General features: G+C 36.1%; 1 protein-coding gene across 2 annotated transcripts in view; it reads right to left on the reverse strand.

Moving 5' to 3' along the window:
* Window positions 1–6,282: 6,282 nt before the first annotated feature.
* URE (urease) overlaps window positions 6,283–25,761 on the reverse strand; it is a 31,080-nt gene continuing 11,601 nt past the window's right edge. The window contains exons 11-19 of one of the 2 annotated variants that reach the window (XM_082892917.1): window positions 16,759–16,898; window positions 16,400–16,537; window positions 16,199–16,290; window positions 15,263–15,392; window positions 15,026–15,184; window positions 14,786–14,953; window positions 13,741–13,875; window positions 6,816–6,887; window positions 6,283–6,736 (exon numbers count right to left, since the gene is read on the reverse strand). In XM_082892917.1, coding sequence (XP_082749043.1) covers window positions 6,515–6,736; window positions 6,816–6,887; window positions 13,741–13,875; window positions 14,786–14,953; window positions 15,026–15,184; window positions 15,263–15,392; window positions 16,199–16,290; window positions 16,400–16,537; window positions 16,759–16,898 — 1,256 coding nt within the window. In that variant the 3' untranslated portion in view covers window positions 6,283–6,514. Of the gene's footprint in view, window positions 6,737–6,815; window positions 6,888–7,056; window positions 7,141–13,740; window positions 13,876–14,785; window positions 14,954–15,025; window positions 15,185–15,262; window positions 15,393–16,198; window positions 16,291–16,399; window positions 16,538–16,758; window positions 16,899–25,761 lie in introns of those variants that run through there. The other variant, XM_082892918.1, reaches the window with a different exon arrangement.

Consider the following 25,761-nt stretch of genomic DNA (forward strand, 5'->3'; position numbering starts at 1 on the left):
ATGAAACTCGAGCTCGTTCATTTAGTAAATGAGTCGAGCTCAGACGAGCTTTAAACGAGCTGAGCTCGAGCTAGAGTTATTCATGAACAGTTCGGTTCATTTGTAACCCTGCTATAAAGATACATAGGTAAACAAATTAAAATAGATTTCAGTTTAAAAAAATATAACAACATCATTCCATCTATGTGGCTAATGAATTATTGATGAGAAAATGAATTAAAATCTTAAGAGAAATTCATATAATTATATTAAATTTGTAACATTTTTTATAGTATTTTAAAAGCTTAGCGAAGTACGTATAATTTATGTATTTTATTTATTTATTTATTTATTATGGCACAAACAAACCAATACAAATGGTGACTACTTGAGATGTAATTAACAGCATGGTGTTTGTGTTTGGTAAGTGGGAATCGTTTTCTTTGAAAGGAAAACTTGAGTGCAAATCAACTGTTTCAAACAATATGCAAAACGTGTGGCTGTGGTAAAAATAAAAAAATTCATGGAAAAGACCCGTGGAAAAAGACAAAGCTGTGTTTGGTAGGTAGTTCATAGCTGTTACTGTTTTTTTTTTTTTTTTTAAGTTCTCGTTTGGCAAATCCAAAAACAGATTTGAATCCAATGTTAATTGAGGTTAGGTTTGACATTCTTTAAAAAAAGTCAAAAAATTAAAAAATCACTATCATATTTAAATCATATCATTTTATTTAAATCACATTACTTCTTTACTACATCACTTTAAACCTAATTCATATTTCAAAATAAATTATAAAGTATAAGATATTTTAAACAATCCTGAATCATCCATTTGATTTCTTTTTTTATAAAGATTATTCTCTTCAAAAAAAAATTATAAAGTATAAGATATTTTAAACAATCCTGAATCATCCATTTGATTTCTTTTTTTTATAAAGATTATTCTCTTCAAAAAAAAAATTGATTGGACCGTTCAATTTATACAAAGAAGTTGTGACATGTGACAATTTTACCTAATCAACAAACTTTTAACTTTATGAGTTAATGATATCCGTGGAAAGCAGGGAAATGAGGAAAATGATTGACATGAGGTAACTCATGTATGTATTAATGAACATCATAAGAGGTCTATCTAGTACCCTTTTTTTAAGTGAAAAATTAATAATAAAAAGTAAAAATTAAAAGTATCAATTTTTGCCTAATGATGTTTGGATTCATATGGTCTTAACTTAATCTGGTGAATCTATAAGAGAAGGCGTGAGTCTTGAATATACACTGCTACAATATTAATTAAGACTCTCTGACTTAGATTAATAGAGTATATTTTGATATAAGAAATGTTTCTTTCTTTAATCTTTTATAAATGATTTCTATTTTACTTTTTTAGCAGTGATGAACCTCACATTTACTTGGCCATTTTTAATTTTTTTTAAATTTTATCTCATAAACTCAAAAACAATGCCAAAGACTTAAAACACATTTTTTTTTAAAAGTTATAAATAATTTCAAAAGGCAACACCAAACATGACTTGATTCTTCTCTCCTGAAGCCAACTAGGGTGGTTATTTATGTGGCAACTTTTTTTGGTTTGCTTTACAATGTTTCAGTTCTATAAACACACAAGAACGATCTGTGCAACTGTTACTCTCCCTCTCTCTCTCTCTCTCCCATAATGGGACTGATAAAGACTTATACTTTCCAGTAGCCAAAAATTTAATAAACTGTCCCCTAGTAAAGGACCCTATTGTTGTTTGCACCCATGTCTATTTATTTCATCAATAATATTATATAATATATATATATATATATATATATAAATGATCAAATGGAATCAAATATAAAAAGTGTTCATTTGAATGATCGGTCAGACAACTAGTTGGATAATCGGATGATTGACTAATCAGAGTTTATTGATCGCGACTATCATCTGATCATCTATTTGACCACCCGATTATCTAATTAATCATTCAAATGTACAATTTCTATATTTGATTCTTTGTTTGTTCTCTGTATACATAATATTACTGTTATTTCATTCATTATTACTTGACAATGTGCTTTTCATGTGAACGTGTCACATATTGACCTATGTGGCCATGGTCCCCCCTCCTATTTGGGAAATTTATTCATGTAAAGTATATAGCATAATAAATTTAAATGTATATTATATGTATCTTTAATTATAATATTTGTTATCTTTTATTGGTTATGACCTAAGAATTTTTTAATTGTACCTTATGTGGTATATGGTTATAATTCATTTTTTTAATTATGAATTTTATAAGATTGAGTTATGACATTTATAATAATTCAATCCATAAATGTCATAACTTGTATATGAGAGTGTGTATATATGAAATTTTTTACAATAAACACCCTTTATCATACGCGCCCTTAGTTTTGACATTATTTTGATATGTTTGGTTATGTCTTATATAGTATTTGATTATGATTTTTTTTATTATATATAATTATGACTCAAAAAGTATAAAGTTATATTATTTTTTTAAAAAAGATGTGTACCATAATCTTTCTTTATATATGTATATATATATATATATATATAAGTCTAGGTGCACAAAGAAAAATGAACTCAAAACCAAGACTAAGGCCTAATTGACCACTGTGATTCTCTTAAAAACTTAGTTTTAAATAGAAAATTATGGATTCAACTCTCCTTAAGAAAGAGTTGAATTAGGTGACAAACACTTAGTATTTTGCAAAGATAAGAAAGTTAACTCCCATAAATACTAATCTAACAACTAACAACTGACGTTTGTTGAAAAAAGAAAAGAAAATTGAACACAAAATATATAGATTTATTGTCTCATATTTATGCATTTTGTGTCCCATTTTCTCTGTTGCAAGTAGCACAAGTGCATATATATTAATCAACAATGCTAATTACCTCTAGTCTTACATATTTTTGTACACACTCTCTTAGATAGGCAAGAGGTTCACAATATGTAAACTCTACAACCAAGTAGGGGCGTGTATAATGCAGTTCGAATAGTTTGAGAGTAAAATTATAAATTAAATCATGGATAGTAAATTGACAAATAATCAAATCGCGATTTGAGACGGTTTTAATTTGCTAGTTGATTAAAAAAATATTCTTAAACAATTATCAAATATTTGTATAGTATGTTTTATATATATAACACATTAATTTTACAGAATATTTTTCAAATATATAATTATTAATTTGTAATAAATTTCACGTCTTAAATCTTTTATTTATTTTTATTTTGATATTTTATTAGAGATTAAAAATATATATATATTAATTATAGTAGAGGAAAACAGCTTCAAAGGCGGAATATATCAAAATTTAATCCGCAATTAACAGATGAATCAGTGCAGATTGGACAGTTTTAATAGATTAGACGATATTTTATACAATCATATGAGAGTGTAAGAAATTGTGTAGAATATTTAAGTAACCATTATCTTTGCTCATATATATGATATGTGAGAATGGTAGTAATAATAAGGAAAAATTTTAAGATGTTGCTAACGTGATTTTATTGTGAAAATTAACGAGATCTCCTCAAAACCTTCAACTAGACAATTATTATTCTTGGTTTCCAACTACTAATTTCTCTATCTAATTGCACACGAGACTTTGTGCACCTATCATCTTCAATTTTTCAGTCTCAAATAACTTCTTTGCTACACAATAATAACTAATTGTGTAATAATGCTTTAAATTATAAGAACGAGATCCAAAAAGGGCGGCTAGGAATGTGGGAAATTGTCAACCTATGCCCTGTAGCCAATCATGTACAATACAACTTACAAGGACATAAATAAAAAACCAAGACTATGGTACATAATTAATTTATTTTAATATAACAATGTTCTCTCAAAAACCAGTTGACGAGGCTAACAATTATATTTCAATTCTCACATGTTCGCTATGTGAAAAATGATTTCTTCAATCCAGAAGCCACTCCCAACAAAACATAAGCAAATAAGAAAATATTATTATCATTTTCATGACAGATCAGTGTGTTCATATAATGTAATCATATAATATAATATCAAGGTTCAACATCGAATCATATTATCTATCTATCTATATAATATAACTTATAGTTTGTCCATATAATCTAATCATTTAATATAATATTAGGATTCGACAGTGAATCATATTATCTATCTATATAATATAAGCAATTTCCACCTAATTTATATTATCAATCTCACTCTAATAAACTAGGAATATTCCTAATTATAGCATTAATTCAATTCACATGTTTATTTATTTCCTCAGTCAGTTTACATCACCAGTTGGCATGAACTCAAAACTCAAAACATTCATGCCATCCCTCAAGTTCAAATCAACTTGTTCTATTTTTCTGCTGTATCAAATAAATACGTTTTCTATCAAAACAAATGAAACGTAAATTATTCACATTCTAGTACTATAAGATTCAAATGAAATGAATGTTTTCAAACAACATAAAAATGAAAGTAGAAAATGCAGTCCTGAGTTTAACATAAGTGAGGATACGAAGTAATGCCTCAACCCAAATTTTTAAGATTTTATGCCAATAAATAATTTTCTACAGAATAAGTCGCAATCACAAACTTAGAAACTGGGAATATCAATCTATTACCATTTGTAACGTCTTGACCCACAAACCGTTGTTTACATAAACTCAAAAACTCAATAAGTAATTTACAAATAATTTTAATATTTTCATAAATTATAATTTGATTCTAGAATATTCAGTTCAAGAATATAATTATTTTATTATTGCTGAGACCTCATGCTACATATGATATGATACAAGATATGCATCTTCCCATGAATTCCAGCACTTCTTAGTGTTCACAAAAAGAACATCCACTAGCGACAGATTTGGGAGTATGAACATGAACATGATTAGAATAGTTGTTTGTTTACTCAATAATGTTCATATGCAACTTGACTATATTTAGGTCTATGGTTTACTGTACTTGCCTAAAGTTTTTAAATACTTCATTAAATTAACAAGTGTATGTTTGAACATAACCCGAGTAAAAGTGTGTTACCAACCATGTTTTCATTAAATGCACCATTGTCAACTATATAATATTTTTTGTTTAAACATGCAAGTAGCAACCTTATTTTCTCCATAATTCTAATTAACCGACTTCAAACATCAACAATTTATTGGGCTTCAAAATAGGAAACAAAAAAGCATTGTCAGCAAAAACATTTTCATTAAAAGAACATGTAAATAAATTTTGTTAGGTTAAGACTTAAGACGCCCCGGTCCTACATCCCAAGCCATGTTCTGTAGCATAAAAATATAGACTCAAAAGAAGTCCAATTTTTTTGTTTTTTCCAGGGACGAGTAAAGAAAGCTTAAATGGTAACTTAGCAGGGCTGAATTTTTTTAGAGTTGAACTTTGAAAATAAAAATCTAGGGACAAATTGGTTTATTATGATTAAGACCTAGGGCTATCTTCTAATGCATTTAGCATTCAATATGATAAGTCAAAACTCTTTGGCTTTATTAAAATTGACTAAAGTAAAAAAATAATTGAAAATTTTCAAATTTGAGCACTTACCATTGGGACAATGTGAATCCTGATAAATATTGAACAATAACCACTCGACCTAAAATTCAACTACGTATTTAGAGTTAAAGTGCCACATCTCTCTATATCGTATTATAATACATTCATATCATAGTAAAACTATAAAGAGGTTAATGTAATCCTATTCTAAGGTGAACCACGTAAAACTTAGTGATTTTGTATGTTTGATTTAGATTCTTGTTTTGTTCTTTTTTGTGTTTTGTGCCTCGTCAATCCTAATTAGATGTATTAAATCTTAACAATTATCAAACATCAGCCTAATTCTTATTTTTTAACAATGATACTAGCAACCCCATATGTTTTATCCTCCCCTATTATGATACATGTCGATTTTAATTCACATGTCAATATTGCCACAAATCTAATTAGCTCTTCCTCATCCAATCAAATAGATTAGCAGATAACACCAATAAAGTAAGACTAAAGCCATTAACACAACAAGATGAGACTTTGTTGTAGACTCCTACATTGGATAATCAAAATGAGTATATACACTTATATGAAGGAATTCCATAAGGTACTACAGTATTTGTTATCACCATTATCATTACTGTCAACACCAAAAAAATTCAACTGACCTAACTGGTATACATTGAATTGTTCCTAAATACATTGCACCAAATATCAATTTAATAATAAATCATACAAGCGTGGTTTCCATAACAAGTAATTGACTCATGTTCAAGCACTATTAACTGTAGGGAACACAAAATATTTAACAAAACTACAAATTTTTATTATCTTCACAAAATGATATCTGATGATGGACTCATTTACTTATTGGACCCCAGAATGTAAGATGCAACCAAATCATCTAGGCAGCAATCAGAAAACAATTTGATATTTTTGTTTATTAAATTTGGAATGAGAAATATTTTTCATTTATTACAGTTCATTTCAGCAGTTACCTAACACAGTGAAATATCAGAGCCATTATCCATGATGCCTAAAAGAGGAAGTAGTTTTGAGAAAGAGGAACCGTGGTAGCTGCAGTGCAGGTAAGAACCACATCATCTGCTGTCACTGTGTACGTCTCTGGATCTACCTTGATGTTTGGGAGGGCATCATTAAGCTTCATGTCAAGTTTGGTGAGCTTCCTCACATTTCCTACAGCTTCCACCCTCTTGTTGAGTCCATACAGGGCTTTTATCTCATTCTCTATGGCCACCTGTTCGGAAAAAGGTTGATCGATGAATTCTACAAGGCTACAAGCACATTGAGAGAGAGAGAGAGAGAGATGTCCACACCTTACTGACAAAAGCAATGGAGTTAGAACTTCCAGCCTTGCCAAATGCTCCAAACATCGGCCTCATTATCACCTGCAAAAACATGCATTCCAATAAAAAATTGGACTTTCATAAAAAAAAATTCTTCTTGGCTGCCTGATGAAAAGCCGCTGAATAGATTGTCAAACCAATAATTCAACTATAAAATTTCTTTAACTCTTTTTGGACAAATATCAGATTTTGTGTTTTTAATAATAATTGTGAGAGCTTATGAGGTCTACATCCTGCTAGTTGGGCAGGCAGATGAGCATAACTGCTGGGAATTTGAACTTACACTGATGAGCACCTGAAATCCATGTTATATAGACTCAGGTACAAGTATCGGACACAAGTTGATGCAGGACAGATTCGAAATAGGCCTAAATATGAGCAAAAACACAAATAATAGGGCTGTTTTTGGGGTTGTGAACAGTAAATATGAACAGTAGACGTGAACAGTGATTTGTGGGAAGTAGAGGAAGGGTTAAAGAAGGATAGATCTAGATATCACACCTAGAAAATCCAAGGCATCACACCAATGGGCTCTTTAGCATCACACTAAAGAAAGATTGCATCAGCACAATCATAGAAGCATAAGCTTAATTTTCATTCATTCCATTCATAATTTGCCACAAGACTTACAATATAATTTATACTCACTTCATCTTGATTCTAAAACTTTCCAAATTAAATGACATGACTAACTTAGACTCCCTAGGACTCTTTAATGCATTAATCATGTGAAAGACTCAAGAAGACTATTTGACCAACTAAATAACCCAAAGACCTTGACTAGAAATTTAAAGACATTTGACTTGAGAAACTCAAAAGACACTTCTAAATAAATCCCAAGTCTAGTTAATCTCCCAAGTAGGCCCCACATCATCTAGCATATGCCAAATTAAGGCTTGGGCCTTAGAACCGTTGGATCCACGCCTTTTATAGACTTTAATTGGCTGCTGCCATTTTCCATCAACTCTGCCCGGCTTGAAAGAACTCGACCCCGTCGAGTTAAAAGCATGGAACTCTTCATAAAGGTCAGGGTTGAGGCGCCAAAACTCCTCATCAGTAATCCAAGTGCAATTTGACAGTGAACGTTCCTTCCACTTAATGAGATACTTTTGATGACCTCCATGTTGAGTTGAGACAATTTGATGATCAACCACGTCTTCGATTTCATCTTGAAAAATTTTGGGTGCTGGGAGAGATGCCACAGGGTCAGCCCAGTTACTGCTCTTAGCATGCCCAGAATATCGAGTGAGATCCTCAATATTGAACACATTACTTATGCTCATGTCATCAGGTAATTCGAGCACATAAGCATTTGAACTGATCTTCTTGAGAACTTTAAATGGTCCAGCACTCTTCGAATGAAGTTTCTTATATACCCCTTTAGGATACCGTTCGGGTTTGATTCGAACCATGACCATGTCGCCCTCATCAAATTCAGCAAACCTCCGCCGCAAATCAGCATGTTGTTTGTACCCCTCATTGCTGATGGCAATCTTTCGTCGCACTTCATCATGGATATCACGGATATGTTGACTAAAAGCTTCAGCTTCAGCACTTGGGCGAGCCTGAATAAATAGGGGAACCAAGTCGATTGGTTTCCTTGGAAGCAAACCTGTGACAATTTCGAAAGGGCTGCGACCTGTAGATCTGTTCATAGAGCTGTTGTATGCAAATTCTGCCATAGGAAGTACCTGATCCCAGCTGCCAACATGATCACTAACAAGGCAGCGAAGTAGATTACCCAAATTGCAATTAACAACCTCCGTTTGACCATCAGTTTGCGGATGAAAAGCTGAAGAAAATTTCAGCTTTGTATTCAGCAACTTCCATAGTGTTCACCAAAAGTAGCTCATGAATTTTGAATCACGGTCAGAGACAATGGTCATTGGCAGTCCATGAAGTTTGACAACTTCTTGAAAGAAGAGCTTAGCTATGTGGACTGCATCCAATGTCTTTGAACAAGGAATAAAGTGTGCCATTTTGGAGAAGCAATCCACAACCACAAGGATAGAATCGTGCTTTCGAAGGGTTTTTGGTAATCCAAGGACACAATCCATACTTAAATCTTGCCAAGGTTCGTGGGCCACAGGTAACGGAGTGTATAAACCTGTATTCTTCTTTCTTCCCTTCGAAAGTTGGCAAGTACGACATCGTGAAACAACCTTGCCCACATCTCGCTTCAGCTTTGGCCAATAAAAGCGATCCTCGGCCATTGCAATTGTCTTATCTCTTCCAAAATGACCTGCTGCTCCTCCGGAATGCAATTCCCAAATCATATCTTCACGAATTGATGTGTTGGGTAAGCAGAGGCGAGTTCCCTTGAAGAGGAAACCATCATGCAAACAAAACTCACCATATCCTCCCTGCTGTCCAGCCAGCAACTGAGCATGTATAGAGCTAAAATCCTTACAAGAAGGATAATCTCTCTTGAGCAAGTCAAAACCCACCACCTGTAGAGCCATGGAAGAGAGAACATACACCACTCGGCTAAGAGCATCAACAACTTTGTTCTCAGAGCCAGCTTTATGTTTGATAACAAAAGAATACTCCTGCAGAAATGAAACCCATTTACCATGTCGATGATTCAGCTTCTTTTGACAGTTGATGTACTTGAGTGCTTCATGGTCGGAAAACAAAACAAACTCCTTATAAAGAAGATAGTGTTGCCAATGGCAAAGAGCTTGAATCGCTGCATAAAATTCCTTGTCATACGTGGAATACTTTTGCTTGGTTTCATTGAGTTTTTCGCTGAAATAGGCAACTGGGTGCCCTTCTTGACTCAGCACACCCCCAATCCCAACATTGGAAGCATCGCACGCCAACTCAAATACCTTTGAGAAGTCAGGAAGGTGTAGAACAGGAAACTCAGACATCATCTTCTTTATGTCTTCAAAAGCTTTTGCTGCTGCCTTTGTCCAAACAAACTGTCCCCCTTTCATACAGTTAGTGATAGGTGCCATTACCGTGCTGAAATTCTTGATAAACCGACGATAAAAAGTCGCCAGCCCATGAAAGCTGCGAACTTCATGCAAGGAGGTTGGAATTGGCCACTCTAGGATAGCTTTCACTTTACTTGGATCGGCTTCCACTCCTTTAGACGACACAATGAAACCCAAAAATACAACCATTGGACTCATGAAAGAACACTTCTTTAAGTTAATGTAGAGCTTCTCTTGACGGAGGACCCTCAAAACTTGTTGAAGATGAAAGATATGTTCCTCCTTGGTCTTGATATAGATTAGAATATCGTCAAAATAAACAACCAGGAAGTGACCAATGAAAGGCTGTAATACCTGTGTCATAAAGCGCATGAATGTACTTGGGGCATTTGTTAGACCAAATGGCATGACTAGCCACTCGTAGAGGCCATCCTTGGTCTTGAAAGCTGTCTTCCATTCATCTCCTGGCCTTATACATAACTGATGGTAGCCACTTTTCAGATCAATCTTTGAGAATAGACAAGACCCAGCCAACATGTCCAACATATCATCAAGCCTCGGGATAGGGAATCGATATTTGATTGTAATCTTGTTTATAGCACGACTATCTATGCACATGCGCCAACTACCATCCTTCTTGGGTGTAAGCAAAGCTGGAACAGCACAGGGACTTAAACTTTCACGAATGAACCCCTTAGATAGTAGCTCATCTACCTGCCTTTTAAGCTTTGTGTGCTCCCTTGGATTCATGCGATAGGCTGGAAGATTAGGCAATTGTGATCCAGGAATGAGATCTATTGCGTGCTGGACATTGCGCATGGGAGGTAATTCATCTGGGAGTTCTTTGGGGGCAACATCAGAAAAATGGGACAGCAACTTGGCTACTTCTGTCGGCAATTCAGAGACAGATTCAGCAGCTAAATCTGACACTTCTTTCACCACCACGGCATATATAACTCCCAGTTCCATACTCTCAGCTTGAAAACACTTCTTGGTGAGAATATGGAGAGATTTTGGCTTATTTTCAGTGACATCCCTTGGCTTCTTTTCCTTGAATTTTCCCATTTCAGCTGTAGTCATTGGCTTCAAAACAATCTCCTTGTTCTTGAATGAGAAAGCATATGTGTTCTCTTTTCCAGAATGCTGCACATCTCTATCATAAAGCCATGGTCTTCCAAGAAGGATATGTGTGACATTCATGGGAATTACATCACACCAGATAGAATCATTATAAAAACCATACGAAAAAGAGACTAGGCAGCGCTGAGTTACGGGAATGGACGTGTTATCGATCCAAGCTACCTTATATGGATGGGGATGTGGTTGAACAGGAAGCTTAAGACGCTCCACCGTGGTTGCAGATACAACATTCATGGAACTACCACCATCAATGATAAGCTTCCTAGCTTGGTTTCCACAGCGAACCAGCATTTGAAAAATAGAAGTACGCCTCCAGTCTTCCTTTTCAGTTTTTGGCGCTGCAAGGATACGCCTGACAACAGAAATCAGAGAATTGTCCACCTCTTCATCTTCTAAGTCATCTGTATTTAGTACCCCAACATCAAAGGAATCATCATTATCATCATTGTTTTGTTGATCGAATTCAGCTTCTTGCTCCACTGCCATATGTAAACTCCTCTTTGGACATTGAAATGCCATGTGACCAGATTCACCACACTTAAAGCACTTGGTTTCCTTCATGTTTCCTTTGTTAGCTGCATAATTCTTCCCTTTTGGGTCAGCCGTATTGACAGAAGTTTGCTTTGAAACATTGAACCAGAAACGATTTGCATCATTGTACCCCTTGGTTATGGTTTCTCCAACTTGAGACACACTTTTTAGAAATTGGGTGGTTCAAATACTCCTCCATATCCAAAGCAACTTGGAAGGCATGTTCGAGACTGTACAAGGGTTGGCGAAGCAACTCCCTTCTTATGTCAGGCCTCAAGCCAGCCTTAAACCGAGCAAGAGCTTGACTTGAATCTTCCGTAATTTGACTCCTCATCTTTAGCTCATCAAATTTCTGCATATATTCAGCCACTGTCATGCGGCTTTGCTTTAATTCAATCAGTTGTTCACACAACTTCTCATGGTAATTTGATGGCATGTATTTCTCCTTCAACTTGGCTTTCATCTCCTGCCAAGTACCAATTGGTGGCTGCCCCAACCTTCGAATATCACCTTCCACACCCATCCACCAGATTTTTGCTAATCCAACAAGCTTCATTTTAGCAAATCTCACTCGCCGATCGTCAGCCATATCGTACCAGTCAAAGTACTCTTCCATAGAAGCAAGCCAATCATGAAACAAAGTAGGATTGACCTTACCTTCAAAATCTGGAACCTCCATTTTAATCTTCTTAGTGATATCTCTGGCTGAATCATAGGTCTCATATTGGTTCCTTTGCAATAAATCATGGGCCCAATCAGACATGGAATTTTGCTGCCTTCCCTGATTTTGGCCAGCCCTTAATTGCTGCCTTCGTAGCGGATCTACACGCTGCTCTTCCGTGTGCTGGCCTTGATTTTCGCCATTTTCATTAGTATTGTTATTCCCAGAGTTTTCGCCTTGTTCATCATTGTTAGGTTGAGTTGTTTGGCCTTCCAAAGTATTGATGCGCAGACTAAAATTATCTATCTGCTCCACAAGCTTTAGCAGAATCTCGTCACGCTGGTAATCAGTTAATCTTCCCCTAAATGGCTTTCTGGATCGTGTAGACATGATGCTACTCTCGCTCTGATACCAAGTTGATGCAGGACAGATTCGAAATAGGCCTAAGTATGAGCAAAAACACAAATAATAGGGCTGTTTTGGGGGTTGTGAACAGTAAATATGAACAGTGATTTGTAGGAAGCAAAGGAAGGGTTAAAGAAGGATAGATCTAGATATCACACCTAGAAAACCCAAGGCATCACACCAATGGGCTCTTTAGCATCACACTAAAGAAAGATTGCATCAGCACAATCATAGAAGCATAAGCTTAATTTTCATTCATTCCATTCATAATTTGCCACAAGACTTACAATATAATTTATACTCACTTCATCTTGATTCTAAAACTTTCCAAATTAAATGACATGACTAACTTAGACTCCCTAGGACTCTTTAATGCATTAATCATGTGAAAGACTCAAGAAGACTCTTTGACCAACTAAATAACCCAAAGACCTTGACTAGAAATTTAAAGACATTTGACTTGAGAAACTCAAAAGACACTTTTAAATAAATCCCAAGTCTAGTTAATCTCCCAAGTAGGCCCCACATCATCTAGCATATGCCAAATTAAGGCTTGGGCCTTAGAACCGTTGGATCCACGCCTTTTATAGACTTTAATTGGCTGCTGCCATTTTCCATCACGAGTGCTAAGCTAAATCTAAATCTTAAGATACAGGGATTATGTACCCAAAAGTTGGATAGGAATACAAACATATCCGACACACTAGTATATATTGCTTATTTTATAATATTCTTAGATAATATGATGTAAATTATGTAGAAACGTACTTGAAATTAAATAGAATTTCTATCGCCTAGCCTTGTGAAAAGTAAGAAAATTTTATTTACTAGTAAATGTGAGTTTCTTGTTTCTTCAAATATCATATAAAATTAGAAGATCCACTAGTCTAAAGTGGGTGCAGGTGTTGGATACATATCGCACACCCTTAGCCTCATCATATCCAGTGGACATTGGCACACATATCGCACATCCCTCACACAGGTTCTGTAGGGGAAATAGAAGAGCCCATGTAAACTGCCTAAAGTACATGCTATATAATCAGAGGCATGGAGAGATTCCAACGAAGTGAAACCAGCTTAAGATCCTTAATTTTCACTGGCAAATTTTCTACAGACAACATGATAATACAACAAACAAAGAATGTTGGACATTATCAGCAACAAAGCCTGTCACTCAGTCTGCAAGAACACTCGTATAGATAATAATATCATTTTTTACCGGTTCCGGAGTTGGGATGCTCGCATTTGGATCACCCATGTTAGCCCATGCAATCGTGCCACCTTTGATCACCATTTCAGGTTTTGCCCCAAAGAAAGATGGTTTCCAAATAACAAGATCAGCTAACTTCCCTGCCTGCAGCAAATTCATGACAAAAATTAAAATTTTTATTACTGATAATCAGAAATTAATTAGCTATCTAAAGTAGAATCAGCAAGTCCAACAGTATATTGTCCAACAGAACCGTCATAAAATAATTATATTAATTCTATACTCCAAACACCCTTAAGCTCTTCTTCAAAAAAATATTTAGAAGTAAAAACCTGCAAAAAAATATAAATATATTTAAATATGTAATTATAAATTTACCTTGCTCCAATAGTTCCTATTCCTATAAAAGTATGGGCAGAAATTCAAGAAGTGGGTAGGCTTTCCAATTTAAGATTGTTAGTATGTGACAAAGGGCATTATTGTTGCAAAGCAGTACATCACATGGAAGTTGGAACAACTTGATGAGCACTATTTTTTCATATTAGAATTCAGCTCCTCTTGTATGTGACCATGTGCATGTTTATGTCTTTTTTATGTACTCATACCAACTTATCAAATTTCACGCTAACAAAAAATTTAAGGAGAAAAAACATTTAATATTTTGAGCAAGTTTTTCAGATTTCTAGGATAATTATCAAGTCACGTGTCAATGACCACCATTTAAAGTCACACCTACAAATGCTCCAAAATCAAATATTAAAAACATTTGATGATTGAAATTATTATATAGCAACTTAATTCCTTCAGATAGTTCATAGTTTCACAAATCTGCAAAGATGTTGGTAGTAAGTGGGGACATGATCAGTACAGGATGCATTTCTATTACACATGATATTTTCATTAAATCCACATTTGACTCCAACCAAATGTATGTAACATACTATTCAGATAAAAATCTTCTCTTTTTTTTTTCCGACATAATATCTGTTTTTATTTGTTCTTTCACAGATGAGGTTAAGTTGAATGCAATATAACAACGTGAAAAGTAGCTTACCTCAACTGAACCAACAAATTCAGAAAACCCATTAGCTATAGCAGGATTAATAGTGTATTTTGCAACATATCGTTTTATCCTGAGGTTGTCATTGTCTGATCCACTCGATTCAATGGATCCTCTTAATAACTTCATCTTGTGAGCAGTTTGCCAAGTCCTGTTAACAACCTGGTAAGAAGAGTACTTATGTAAAGGCCCTGAAGTAAGAAAAGCAGCTGGGAGAAAATTAAAGATGGTAACCTCTCCAATACGACCCATAGCCTGTGAATCGGAAGATATAATGCTAATTGCCCCCATATCATGCAAAATGTCTTCTGCTGCAATTGTTTCAGCCCGTATTCGTGATTCAGCAAAAGCTACATCCTCCGGAATGTCCTTATCAAGGTGATGGCATACCATCTGTATACATTCAACTACAATTTGTGAAAAGCCATTCATTATGAGAAACGTACCAATATTTATGTTATCTTCTCATACCAGCATGTCAAGGTGCTCATCTATGGTATTTGAAGTGAAAGGACGTGTCGGATTAGTTGATGAGGGTAGAACATTTTTTACACCACAAACTTTGATGATATCTGGAGCATGACCACCGCCTGCCCCTTCACTGGCAAGAAGGGTAAGAAGGAGACAAACATAAAAAACTGAAAAAACTAGAAAAAGAATCAGAAATAGATAATGTCACATGAAACTATTTTGGCTTGACAGCAGAATATTGTAAGTTTAGTAATGTAAATAAATTCACACATGACACCACAAGTTACCAAGGGAAAAAAGAAGGGCTCCAAAATCCAGTAAAAGCACCAAAGAAATTTATGGAAAGGAGGGTACACTAGCAAAGGGCCAAAATGCAGCCAAAGACAATACAACAATTTCACTACAGCCTATGGAAATAACAACCAAGCTTACAGTCAATGGCAACAGTAAACAAAAGGCAACAAGAGGCAAGAACCAACAAAGGGGCCATCATGTGGGATTCATGACCTCAAACTGTATGCGAGAATGGAGAAAGTGCATGCGCCCTCACTAATGGACTGGAAAATTTTAAATTCCCTACATTAGTGGTACTTTGGTAATAAATTTTGTCATTATTTGATATCCGAGTTAGAAAGGTGCTTGGTTATAGGTCATCAATTCGTATGTTTAGCACAATTCACTCTTTTAATGGTGAAGTTACACTAATTCTTTTAGCTGAAACTCTTCAATGAAGAGAGGTGCATCACCTTTGGAATGAGCAAGATTTGTGACAATGGTACCTAAATGTTAAAGTCTTCATATGATACGAATCCAATCCATTTTTGACAAACAAACTGCAAGATTATTAAATAGTCTACAGATTTCAAATGATTGAACCTTCAATTTTTCCTCTTTTTTCTTTTTTTGGGAGAGTGGGTGGGAGATTGCAGCTTGTACCTGTGGTAAGCATGAATGGTTCTATCTTTAAATGCAGCAATTGTGTGTTCCACAAATCCAGATTCATTCAAGGTGTCAGTGTGGATATTAACCTGCAAATTTTGCAGAATTGATAGATGACAAATATGAGCTAACATAAAAGTCACCTTTCTTTCCCCATGAAGAATTCTAAAAAAACACACACACACAGTAATAGAGTACCTGAACGTCATATTGTTCTGCAACAGTCAAAGAATTGTCTATTACAGCAGGAGTAGTTCCCCAGTCCTCGTGAAGCTTCAGTCCCATTGCTCCAGCCTTAATTATTTCATGAAGCCCCTCTGGTTTGGCACCATTTCCCTAATAAGACAAAAGGTTATACAACACAAAACACATGAGCCACAGATGTATGCATGAACAGTTTCTCCGAAGAGAAAAAAGGTGAAGAACACGCATACAAACACAGAAAGCTAGCTCAGGATTCAGAGTGTTAATCACCAGTCCTGAACAGCATAATGCTTGAACATATTCAAGTCAAAAAAGTGGAGCACAACTGTTGGTTTGCAAAGAAGAAAGCATACCTTGCCTGTAAAACCAAAATTTAAAGGCAGGTCATCTGTGGATTGTAGCATTAGTTTCATATGTGATGCTGCTGGTGTACAAGTGGTTGCACGTGTTCCATCAGCAGGTCCTGTTCCTCCTCCCACTAATGTTGTGATGCCTACATATGTTACCAATATTAGGAAAACAAACTTAAGGAGCATATGAAAGAAATTTGAATTTACATCTTATCAGTTTACTTTACGAAAAAATATTCATACTTGTTCATTTTTATTTTCCCAACTTCAAAACAAAAACCTTTTATGTTTATTTTATTAAGGACTACTTTTTCTCTTTTTCCTGAAGCTACATGTCTATCACTTTCTTTATTAAAAAAAATGTTACTTTACAAACATCCTTCTTAAGAGCAACAATAACCTTAACACATTTTCTTATCACTTTACGGAGTTTCAGTCAATGTGGTTTGTGGAAGCTGGTCCATGACTCGTAGTTAAAGACATCTCTGATCTCCTCGTCAATCTGAATGAAATATCTATGATTGAAGTCTATCTGGTAGCTCTGCAGATGATGTACAGCATTCCACCTAAACAGGTACTGCGTAATAGAAGAAGCTAAAAGGTAAGGGCATGTAAGCCTCTTTGCAACAGAAGCCAGCAAATCACACGCATGACATCTTGCTAGTTAACTGCCTAGTGCAGTGATCACCCTATCAGATTCCAGCTACATTATCACAGTTACTGACACTAAAACACTGTGATAACTGACCTTATGCACACACACACGCGCACACACAAGAAAAAAAACACCTGGAGGTACATCCTTCTTCCTTCTAAGAAAAACCTACAAGGTCACTGATTTGTATACATATCTATAAGGGATGCCTTGTGTGAGCTAAATTATCTTGTGTATTTTTCAGCCTCAAGCTGCAAACTTCATCTAGATTGAGAAGGGTGATTGAGGCCTCAAGTTTCAAGATTTAAAGATTTACATAGGAAGATTTATACATCTTAGCACCAATTTTTTTCATGTAAACTCCTAGCAGCAGTATACTCTGCACACACCAAAACATTAAAAAAGAAGAGACTATTACCAGACAGGTGAGGCATAATGTAACATGTTAAAATCCACCTACTTCACCCACTTAAACCTACTCCACTAAACCTAACCTACTACACCACTACCACCTCACCTATTCCACTAAACCTAACCCACTACACCACTACCACCTCCACTTCACCTACTCCTTACCTACTACACACTCACCCTCTTCTATATATAGGAATCATGAATCATTGTAATAGATAACAATCAGATATCAATCAATAATACATCATTTTATTTAACATGGTATCAGAGCTGGTTTAGAACCTACTATTTTTCGCTTCCCCGGCGGGCGGCAACCGCACCTTAGCCGTCCGCCGGACCTCAACCTAGTCCCCTAGAATTTTCTACACATACCTTGATATTTCTTCGAGTCCACCACCTTCACGCCCAACTCCTTCGAGTCGCTGTCCTTGACTCACCTAGTCAACCCATCACCACCAATTTTCTTCCTTGAAGCTTCCTCTGTTCTCGTCCCATCCCAGTCTCTGCATTTCACACAACACAAGTTAAAAGAAATCCAATTCTTGTCTCTCTCTCCTCTTCTATTCTGTTCATCGACGAGCCATGGCTCGCCGAAGCTCCGGTGGAAGATCAGCACCTCGTCGTCCTGCACCAGTGCGTAATCCCCCTCAGCCAGCAAGACAAGCTCCTCCTCCAGCTCCTGTTCAAGGTGGCAGTGGTGGATCCATACTTGGAGGCCTTGGTGCTACAATAGCTCAAGGCATGGCATTTGGTACTGGCAGTGCTGTGGCACATAGGGCTGTCGATGCAGTGGTGGTTCCTCGCACCATTCAACTCGAAACTGTCGTCTCCGAAGCAGCTTCTGCACCAGCACCCGCTACAAACAGTATGGGTTCTGATGCTTGCAGTGTGCAGTCCAAGGCATTTCAGTAGGCGATCACGTGGTTACATTCATGTTTTCCACTGCCTTTGTCCCCTTTTTTGCTTCCATTCCCACTTCTTTATTTATTTTTAATCAATTTTTATGTGACTTTCGCCACCATTTTTGACCCAACACTTTTTCATCCCATCTTTTTTAATCAATCCACTCCCTCTCTCCACCAGACATTGTCTTCCATCCTTTTCCTTAATTTATTCCACCCACGTTACACTCTTTTTTATTTTATTTTAATATATATATATCTATATATTTTTATTATCATATATTTCCTCTATCCCTACCATTGTTAGTGAGCATCACCATTTTCCCATTATCTTCTTATGATTTTGTTTTTATATTCCACACAAAAAAAAAAAAAAAAAAAAACCAATCACACCGATGTTTTTCATATCACTTCTCCACAAATATTTTTATCTATTTTCTTTCTCCATTGTTTTCTTTTCTTTTATTTTTATTCTTCACCAAAACAACAACACAAAATAACACCAACAACATTCCACAAACTTGTCATTTCTTCATGCCGGGATCAACCCCGATCACAATTTTACACCAAAAAAAAAAAAAAAAAAAAAAAAAAAAAAAAAACAACCAAACAAAACCACAAAAACCACATCCACAGGTGGGATTTTTCTTCTCTACTCTGCCGCGGGTCTCTTCTTCTTGCCTCCGTCCTGGGCGGCCCTTGCCGGTGTTGCCTCAGTACTTCCTTGTCCACTGGGCATGATCACTACTCCCTACTCCTCCACTGCAGCATATGGTGGACCTCCAAATCGAAACATCACGGTGGCCTTCCGCTTCAGCTCCTTGTTTTCTGCCCTTAGCACGCTTATCTCTGCTCGCGCATCCTTATACATGCGTTGGAGCAGAGCCAGCTGGGCGTTTAATTGCTGCACCTCATTTGTCCTACTCTGCAGCCGGTGCGACAAGTTTGTGACCGCCGTCATGGACTCCACACATGCCTTCAAAGTATACTGATTAGCCTCCACATCCGTTTGCACTGCCATTTTTTGCTCCACCGACCGCATCGGAAAGTTCAACGGAGCAAACTCCAGGGCACTCGGTTGAGGTTCCAGTGCCACCGCTCCAATTCTCTCTCTTGTTGACTCGTTGAGGTCGGGAAAGAGGGTGAGCAGTCCACGGGAAGACGAGGCCATTTTCTGGGCAACAAAGTGTTACAGACTATCTCTCTCAGCACAAGGAACTCTCTTTCTCAGCAACACGAAGGATTTTTTTCAGAGGTTTCTCTCAGTTTTTCTCTGCCTCAGCCTCTGCCTTCGTCTTGGTTATATAGCCAAGGCAGCCACGCGTATCATGCGCCGCTCGGCGCTAGACGACAACCTGGGCGCGCAAGCCAAGTCACGCGCCTCGCCATCATGTCCGGTACACCTTTTGATAAAATGGGCACGCCTTTTGATGGCACGCCTTTTGACAAAATTGGGCACACCTTTTGAGGGTGCAACTTTTACAACGGTCCGACATGACCCCATAAACTGTCCCGACATTGATTCCGGTTAGCTCCTTTATGGGTCCGACAAGACTCTGTAAACTGTCCCGACATTGATTCCGGTTAGCTCCTTCATGGGTCCGACAAGACTCTGTAAACTGTCCCGACATTGATTCCGGTTAGCTCCTTCATGGGTCCGACAAGACTTTGTAAACTGTCCCGACATTGATTCCGGTTAGTTTCTACAAGGGTCCAGCAAGACTCCGTAAACTGTCACCACAACTGTCACAACATTGTCTGCTACAACGGTCCGACATGACCCCATAAACTATCTTCTACATCGGTCTGACACCGCCATCCAGTGTCCTCTACAACGTTATGACACCCCCATACAGTGTCCTCTACAACGTTATGACACCACCATCCAGTGTCTTCACCAATGGTCTGACACGACCATACAGTGTCACCTATCCTCTTTTATTTTTATGTATTTTCTTGTTTTGTTACTCTCTCCAAACTCAAGTTGGTTAGTTCCTATCCCCCTTGAGTTTGCGGGGGGCTGTTAAAATCCACCTACTCTCCACCTACTTCACCCACTTAAACCTACTCCACTAAACCTAACCCACTACACCACTACCACCTCACCTATTCCACTAAACCTAACCCACTACACCACTACCACCTCCACTTCACCTACTCCTTACCTACTACACACTCACCCTCTTCTATATATAGGAATCATGAATCATTGTAATAGATAACAATCAGATATCAATCAATAATACATCATTTTATTTAACATAACAAGTGGAAGCTTTTATGACGTTTTTATCAAGTTCGAACACTACTTTGTGTTAGAATATATATTAAGATCATTGTATTATTTGTTTCCTTATTTAGATTATATTTTGATTCTTTAATTAGTGCCTTAGTACTTTTTTGTTCTATTAGCTATTATTTCCATATTTGTGCCTCTAATGTTTCCATTGTAAGCTACCTATTATTATCAATAAAAAAGGGGGTGATTGTCTAATCATTCTCTAATTTAGTTTTCTCTCAAAGAAACATGGTGTCAGAGCCAAAACCCTAAAACCATCACCCACACAGCCACCAACCACCATCAATACACCACCCGACCACCACCCGTCGCTACCCAACCTGTTCTAGACCCTGTTGGCTCCAGCAAAAGACCTTTAACTGCTGTTCAGTCCCTGTTTAGCTCTTCTAACTCTTCTCTAGGTGGTTTCAAACCAGCCGACACCCATCCTAGGGTTTTTTAGCTCAAACCGACACCCATCTGGGTATCTTCAGGCTTCTTCCATGGTCTAGTGGGTGCTTTGGACTTCCCTCTGGCCTTCTCCTGCGTGTTTCAAACTCTTTGTGATAACATCTAAGTGTTTCTCCACATCATATGTCCCGATAACACTCCTTGGTTCATCCTCTTTATTACTACTGTGTTTTTTTCATTGTTGTTTAACCCAAGACTGCTATTTTGATTAAAGTTTCACCATTTTTTTTATCATTTTATTTATTCTTTGGGGTGGTAAATGGCCCCATTAATCTAAGTGTTATGCTCCTATAGTGGTTTGTGTTTGAGATTGCTTACCCATTCCATTCCCTCTTTCCATTATTGTGATTAATGCTGTGTTTTTTGGTTAAGATAGTAGCATAAACATAGCTGACCCAGCTAGTGAATCCACTACTTCTTACCCATCTAAAGGGGAGAGTTCCAATCCAATTATGACTACTACTTTTGAGAACCTGAACCCTAGCTTCAAAATCACCACCTCTCTATTTAATGATCAGAATTACCTTGTATGGTCTTAGTGTCTGACACTTTTTCTGAAGAGTAGGGGCATAGTTGTCAAATTGAGATTCGTATAGTAAATCAAAATGGCTTCGTACCGAATCGTGAATCGTAAAGATTTGGTCACTTTTTCTAAATTCCTAAAAAACATATATCTACACATTTAGATATTAAATATATCTCATAAATATAAAATATTTAGATTTAAATCAATGAAAATGTTATTTTGAATGATAATCATGTAGTTTAATAGGTCAAAGTTAACAAAAGTTTCTATGTACATCTTACCTTTTTTCCTTTTTAGATATTTCTTATCAACCATTCTTAATAAAAATTATAACCAAATAGACAAATTATCAATTTCCAAAATAACACAAATTAACAACGATATTGATATTTGAGCAATAAGCATACATACTTTTCTAAGTAATAGTGAGCAAATAATAAGAAATAATTATTTAGAATACTTTATTTTAAAGACTAAAACATTTTAAAAGGTATAACTGACCTCACACATGTAATATTCAATTATATTCAATTTAATAAAATAGCAATAGATAATTCATAGTGTAACTTTAATCTTAAACATCTTTAGAATATATATTATGATTTTTTAAAGAGAAAAAAAATGAGAAGAAAGGTTAAAAATATGTTTGGTATGACTAAATCTAATTAGATCCTATTAAAAACTCTATGATCACTAAAATAACAACAAATCATGTATATATGTTGGTTATTTTGATTTTAAACGCTATTAGAAATTGTATTATGTCATTTTCACTAAAAGATGGAAAAAAAAAGAATTGAAATATGTCGGACACAATAATTTCAAAAATTGCATGAATCGTAAAAAGTGAATTGAATCGTGAATCGATTGTAAATCGTGCGATTCAAAATCATGCGATTCACTAGAAATTCACTTCCAAAATATATTCAACCATAAATTCGTATCGATTTTACAAAAATTGTGAATCAAATCGCGAATCATAAGATTCTGATAACAGAGAGTACGGGGAAGATGGGATATGTTGATGGGACAGTTCAAGCACCAGATATTTCTGATCTAGTTATGATCAATGGGAGATTACCAACTCTTTGATCATGGGGTGGCTCATTCATTCTATAGTCCCTGAGATTGGTGAAAGTTATTTATCCATGCAGACTGCCCAGAATGTTTGGAAGGCAGTAGCTGCTACATATTCCCGAAAGGGAAATTTTTCTCAGTAATTTGAGTTGCGCCGGTTTATTGAGCGCTCAATATAGGGAGAGCAGACAATTCTTCAGTATTACACCTTTCTAACTAATGGTTGGAAATGCCTAGATCATCTTTTGGATTACAAGCCTATTTACATAGTTGACTCAATTGGTAATGCTGACTCTCTTCATTTTGGACATAAGCAAAGGCCTCAATGTGAGTTTGACCCGGTTCGGAGTCGTGTCATTGGCATGGATGTTATCTCTTCAGAAGGCCTTTGCTTATGTCCAAAATGAAGAGAGTCATCATTCTGCTATGTTACCATTGACTTCTACAAACCGCTCAGCATTACTTTCTGCACCTTCTCAGGATGGAACTGGTTTGTCACTTCCTTCTTCTCATCCTTCTGGAAAGGATAATTTGTTCTGTGATTACTGTCGCCGACTGAGGCATACCCGTGAGACTTGTTAGAAGCTTCATGGGACTTCATCAGGAGGTCAAGGAGATTGCTCTGGTCATAGAGGCGGGCGCTCTAGTCAGAGGACGTGGGTCTCATTCTCGTGCTCATCAGCCTAGTGCTGTAGAGGCGCATGATTCAGCTCCGGTTATGCAAACTTCTGATTTGGTCTCTAGTATGTCATCTTCTGAGTTTGAAGATGCTCTGCGCAATCTGCTTGATCACCGGCCTCCTGTTTCTCCAGGTGCATCTTCTGCTTCTTTTTCGTTTGTCCGTTCAGGTAACTTAGCCTCATCTTCTAGTGCTTTCTAATCCTATAAGACTTTGCCATGGATTATTGTTTTTGGTGCCTCAAATCATATGTCTAGGTCTTCTGATCTCTTTTCAGACTATACATTAGCCTCTGGTCAGGATAAAGTTAAGATTGCTGATAGTACTATTTCTTCCGTCTCCGGGAAAGGTTTAATCCGTGTCACCCCTTCTCTAACTTTATCTTTTGTTTTACATGTTCCTAATTTTTCTGTTAACTTATTATCATTGAGTCGTCTTACTAGAGATTTAAATTGCAGTGTAACTTTTTTCCCTGATTCTTGTCTTTTTCAAGACCTTATCACGAAGAAAACGATTGGCAATGGTAGAACAGAAAATGGTCTCTATATCCTAAATCAGACTGACCAGCAGCCTCATCATTCCTTCCCGTCTCCATCCACCAAGGAAGATTTATGGTTGTGGCATCGACGTCTAGGACATCCATCTTTTTTATTACTTAAACATTTATTTCCTTATGTTTTTATCAAAAATAAAGTCTAAGTTTCATTGTGAGTCCTGCCAACTTGGTAAACAACATCGGGCCTCTTTTGCTCCTAGTAATAATAAAAGTTCAGTTCCTTTTTTTTTAATTCATTCAGATGTTTGGGGTCTCTCTCGTGTGATGTCAATGAAAGGTCGTGCTACTTGGGTGTACCTCATATGAAAGAAAAAAATGAGGTTTTTTCTCTATTTCAAAACTTTCATAAGATGGTTAGTATCCAATTTGGGACAGTTGTCAAAGTATTGCGTTTTGATAATAGGGGTGAGTACATTGATTCTAGATCTTAGTAGCAGGAATCGTGGAAGGGACTCACATTTCTGAGGAAGAAGCGCGATTTTACGCTTTCAAGGAAGAATCGCATAAGAAACGCGCTTCTAATGTGAGAGAATCGCAATTAAGGCTAAGACTAGGGCTTCGATTGTCTTCGTCCCTTTCTTCTCTTACTGTCAATCTCGATTGTCGTTGTCTCTCTCTCTTCTCTCAGTCTCGATCTCCTATTCGTCTTTGTTTGCTTCTCTGTCTCGATCTATTCTCTGTTCTCCCTTTCTCTCCCTCTCCATTTTTATATTTGTTTTATATAATATAAATATAATTTATCATATATAATATATATATAATATAAATTATAAATTATAATATTTATCATATATAATATAATTTGTCATAAACAATATAATTTTTCTGTCTAAAATAAAAAATTATTTATTTTATCATATAATATATTTTTTATTTTTTTAACAAAATTTATTATTTCTTAACTTTTTAACATAAAATAAATCATCTAATTGTTTAAAAGAAATCTATTTAAATCATATATAATAAAAAAATCTTTAAAAATTTATAAAATAAAACATCTAATTTTTATTTTTTATTTATTTTAATATAATTTCTTATTTCTTATTTATTATAATAAATAAAATATAATTAATAAAAATAATACATAAGCGCTCTTAATTTACGACTCCTCCATGTGGCCACGTTCCCCCGCTTCCACTCTCGCTCCCGCTTCATGCAACTAAGTTCTGGATTGGCAAAATATTTTTCCATTCATGGCATTATCCACCAAACACCTTGCACTGACACCACTCAATAGAATGGGGTTGCTGAGTGCAAAAATTGTCAGCTCCTTGATATGACTAGCTGTATGTGTTTTTCTATGGGCGTACCTTGGGCCTATTGGGCCGAGCTCATTAACCGTCTTCCTACACAAGTCTTAAAAAAATTTGCACCTCTTCAAGTTTTCTTAGGTTCTGAGTCTATATTTTTCATTCCTCCAAAAGCCTTTGGCTATGTGTTTGTTTTGT

The sequence above is a fragment of the Camellia sinensis genome, chromosome 10 (genome assembly GCF_055761805.1).
Source record: "Camellia sinensis isolate YWXY chromosome 10, ASM5576180v1, whole genome shotgun sequence".
Classification (NCBI taxonomy): Eukaryota; Viridiplantae; Streptophyta; class Magnoliopsida; order Ericales; family Theaceae; genus Camellia; species Camellia sinensis.